General features: G+C 40.9%; 1 protein-coding gene across 1 annotated transcript in view; it reads right to left on the bottom strand.

The window, feature by feature from the left end:
* Positions 1-1,406: 1,406 nt before the first annotated feature.
* LOC107133624 (putative gustatory receptor clone PTE01) overlaps positions 1,407-3,002 on the bottom strand; it is a 3,270-nt gene continuing 1,674 nt past the window's right edge. Inside the window, exon 2 of the mRNA XM_015475904.1 lies at positions 1,407-2,349. Within this exon, the coding sequence (XP_015331390.1) occupies positions 1,407-2,349 (943 nt within the window). The remainder of the gene's footprint in view (positions 2,350-3,002) is intronic.

Raw genomic sequence — 3,002 nt, 5'->3', positions numbered from 1 at the left:
TTTTCATTATATGCCCGTAAAATCTCTGCCATGATCTTTGAACAAATGAATTTGTAAGGGCTGTGAAGCAGAATTACAGAGCCCAGGTGTCCAGTTTAACTTACTTTAGTTCTATGGAAAAGGGATGGAAATGCAAATTCAAGGCACCAAGTTTTTTGAAGATGCGGTGATTATGGTCAATGCCATGTGAAGAAATAATGCTTCTGACATCTCCATCATCCCCTGCAGCATTGACTCAGTTCCACTGCATTTCTCCTAGTTCGTGACCAAGGAATGCCGGTCTGATGTCCCTCCCCTGCCAAGTTCCAATGTCAGCTCAAGTAATGTCCACAATTGATATGAGTGCAAATTGAGACAGGATCTTCCTCTTGGGAGAAGAAACAGGTATGAAGTCCACAGAATTAGAACCATCCAACTGAAATTTGATAGCACAGGCTGATTATTTACTGATACATAACAGCATGCTCAATGAACAGAGCTCAAAACTATGCAAATTGGAACAAGCCAGTCTAATTGTTAAGTACTTCCTAACATTAGTCGAGAAAGAAAAATAAAACTGAACATCCAAAAAAGGTTTTGGAGTCTTTCTCTACTTGGGAGCACACTGGTGTCTAATAGTCACTGGTTTTCTTCCTTTTTTAAAAAATTTAAGATCCATTATGTTCACATTTGCAATTGTGGCAAAATATACACAATGAAAATTACAATTTTGACCATTCACAGTGACATCAATTACACTCATATTATTGTAAAACTATCACCAGGTAATGTCACCAGAACACTTTGTAAGATCAGGTGAGGCGGGCAGCGACCAAAGGAGGCAGATTTAAAAAGGCCCCTGAAGAGGTTTTATTTGAGACTTGCTCCCGGGTGGAACTCGATCAGACCCACAGAGTGGACAGGAGAAGGGTCTGAGGAGAAACCGTGTGGAAGCTGGCCCGGACTGGATTTTTATGGGGCTTACAGGGAAGGGAAGGGCTTGGTACAGGAAAAGGTGTTTTTAGGGTTCCTTGTCCCATTGTAGTTGGTCAGGGGAGTTGGCTGAACTCCAGGATTGTCCAGGGGGTCCTGCTGATTGACAGGTGTTAGTCCGGAGATCCCACTGATTGACAGGTGTTACTGTGGGCACCTGATTGATGTTTCTTTCCTGTGAGGGCTGCTTTGTTGTAAGTCACTGCCACTGACCTAACACTCTTCATCTTCCCAAACTGACACTTCATAAGCATTTTCAAAACTCCTCATCAACATTTTACCCCAACCCTGATGACCACCATTCCAGTATGAAACATAAAAAATTAAATATATTAGAAAACATAATCTGACCCCAAAATCAGGATTTATAGGTCTAGATGTTATGTATTTGCTTTGCCAAACTACATATCAAATGGATGTCAGTGACCGGGAGGTTAGAATATGCTATTACAAAGCCTTTTCGTGGTGTTATTAATATCTCTGTTCCTCAGACTATAGATAAAGGGTTTGAGCATGGGAGTGACAGCTGTGTATATCACTGAGGCCACTGCACCCTTTCTAGAAGAATGAGACACAGCAGTGCCCAGGTACACCCCAAGGCCTGTTCCATAAAATAAGAAAACAATGGATAGGTGAGACCCACAGGTGGAGAAGGCTTTATATTTCCCACCCCGAGATGGGATGTTCAAAATAGAGGAAACAATTTTATAGTATGAGAAAAAGATCCCTGAGATGGGAAAAAAGCCAAATATGGCACCAACAAAATACATGAATATGTTATTAGTGGAGCTGACAGAACAGGAAAGACTGAGGACGTGAGAGGGATCACAGTAAAAATTTTTCATTTCCACACCTTTGAAGCAGGTAATCTGTAATGCAATCAAATTGTGCAGTTGGGATCCAAAGAGGCTAACCAGAAAAGACACCAAAACTAGAAAGCCACAGAGGCGAGGACTCATGATGACTGAGTAGTGCAAGGGGTGACAGATGGCCACAAAGCGGTCATAGGCCATCACAGTCAGAAGCATGTCATCCATATGGACAAAAATGGCAAAAAGGGACATCTGTGTCAGGCAGCCCATGTAGGAAATGGCTCTGCTGTGAGTTTGGATGTTCACCAGCATCTTTGGGACCCTTATGGAGATGAAACCAATGTCAGCCAAGGACAGGTTGGAGAGGAAGAAGTACATGGGGGTGTGGAGGTGGGAGTCAGAGCTGACGGCCAGGATGATGAGCAGGTTCCCAAGCACTGTGACCAGGTACATGGACAGGAACAGTCCAAAGAGGACAGACTGCAGGTATGGATCATTTGAGAGTCCCATGAGCTGGAATTCTGAGACACATGTTAGATTATGTTGCTCTTTATTGGTCAGATACCTTTGAAATGGAAAGAAAGTAGGAGATAAAGGAAATAAAGTATCAGGCTCCATTACTGTGTATATTTTAATTCAAATATTTATGATTAAATTCTTCAGACTTGATTCATTAATATCTAACATTTTGAGAAACCTAATCTTCTTGCAACATTTATTGATGTTTTCTGTATTGTTCAATTCCTTCTGTATACATGTACTTATTTTCTAAGTACCAAGAGATACCCAGGGCCTCTTCAATGCTAGGAAATTGCTCTAACCTGAAGTATATGCCCAGCACCTTTTGTTTTATTGTGAAACAGGGTATCACTAAGATACTCAGGCTGATCTCCAAGTTTCTATCCTCCTGCCTCAGAGGAGATGGGAATCACAAGTTTTGCCACTGCACCCTGCCAACACCCCTACCTTAGAGACATTCAACTGAACAATATTAGAAGACCAGGACACAAGACATAACAAGACTACAAGCACAGCAACATGCAGCCTCTTCTCTAGGAAAGAAAAAGCATAGGAAATATCTTTCCCTATTTCAAGAAGGAAAAAATATTTTAATTAAAGGGAATTAAAAAGCACATATCTTATTATATTCTAAGATAGTGGTACAAATTCCTTTGATGCAGAATATAGTAGAATATGTACATATTACAAAAAAAAAAA

This window comes from Marmota marmota, unplaced genomic scaffold (genome assembly GCF_001458135.2).
Source record: "Marmota marmota marmota unplaced genomic scaffold, marMar, whole genome shotgun sequence".
Taxonomy (NCBI): Eukaryota; Metazoa; Chordata; class Mammalia; order Rodentia; family Sciuridae; genus Marmota; species Marmota marmota.
The sequence above is the reverse complement of the archived record's forward strand: the minus strand, read 5'-3'. Positions and strand labels throughout refer to the sequence as shown.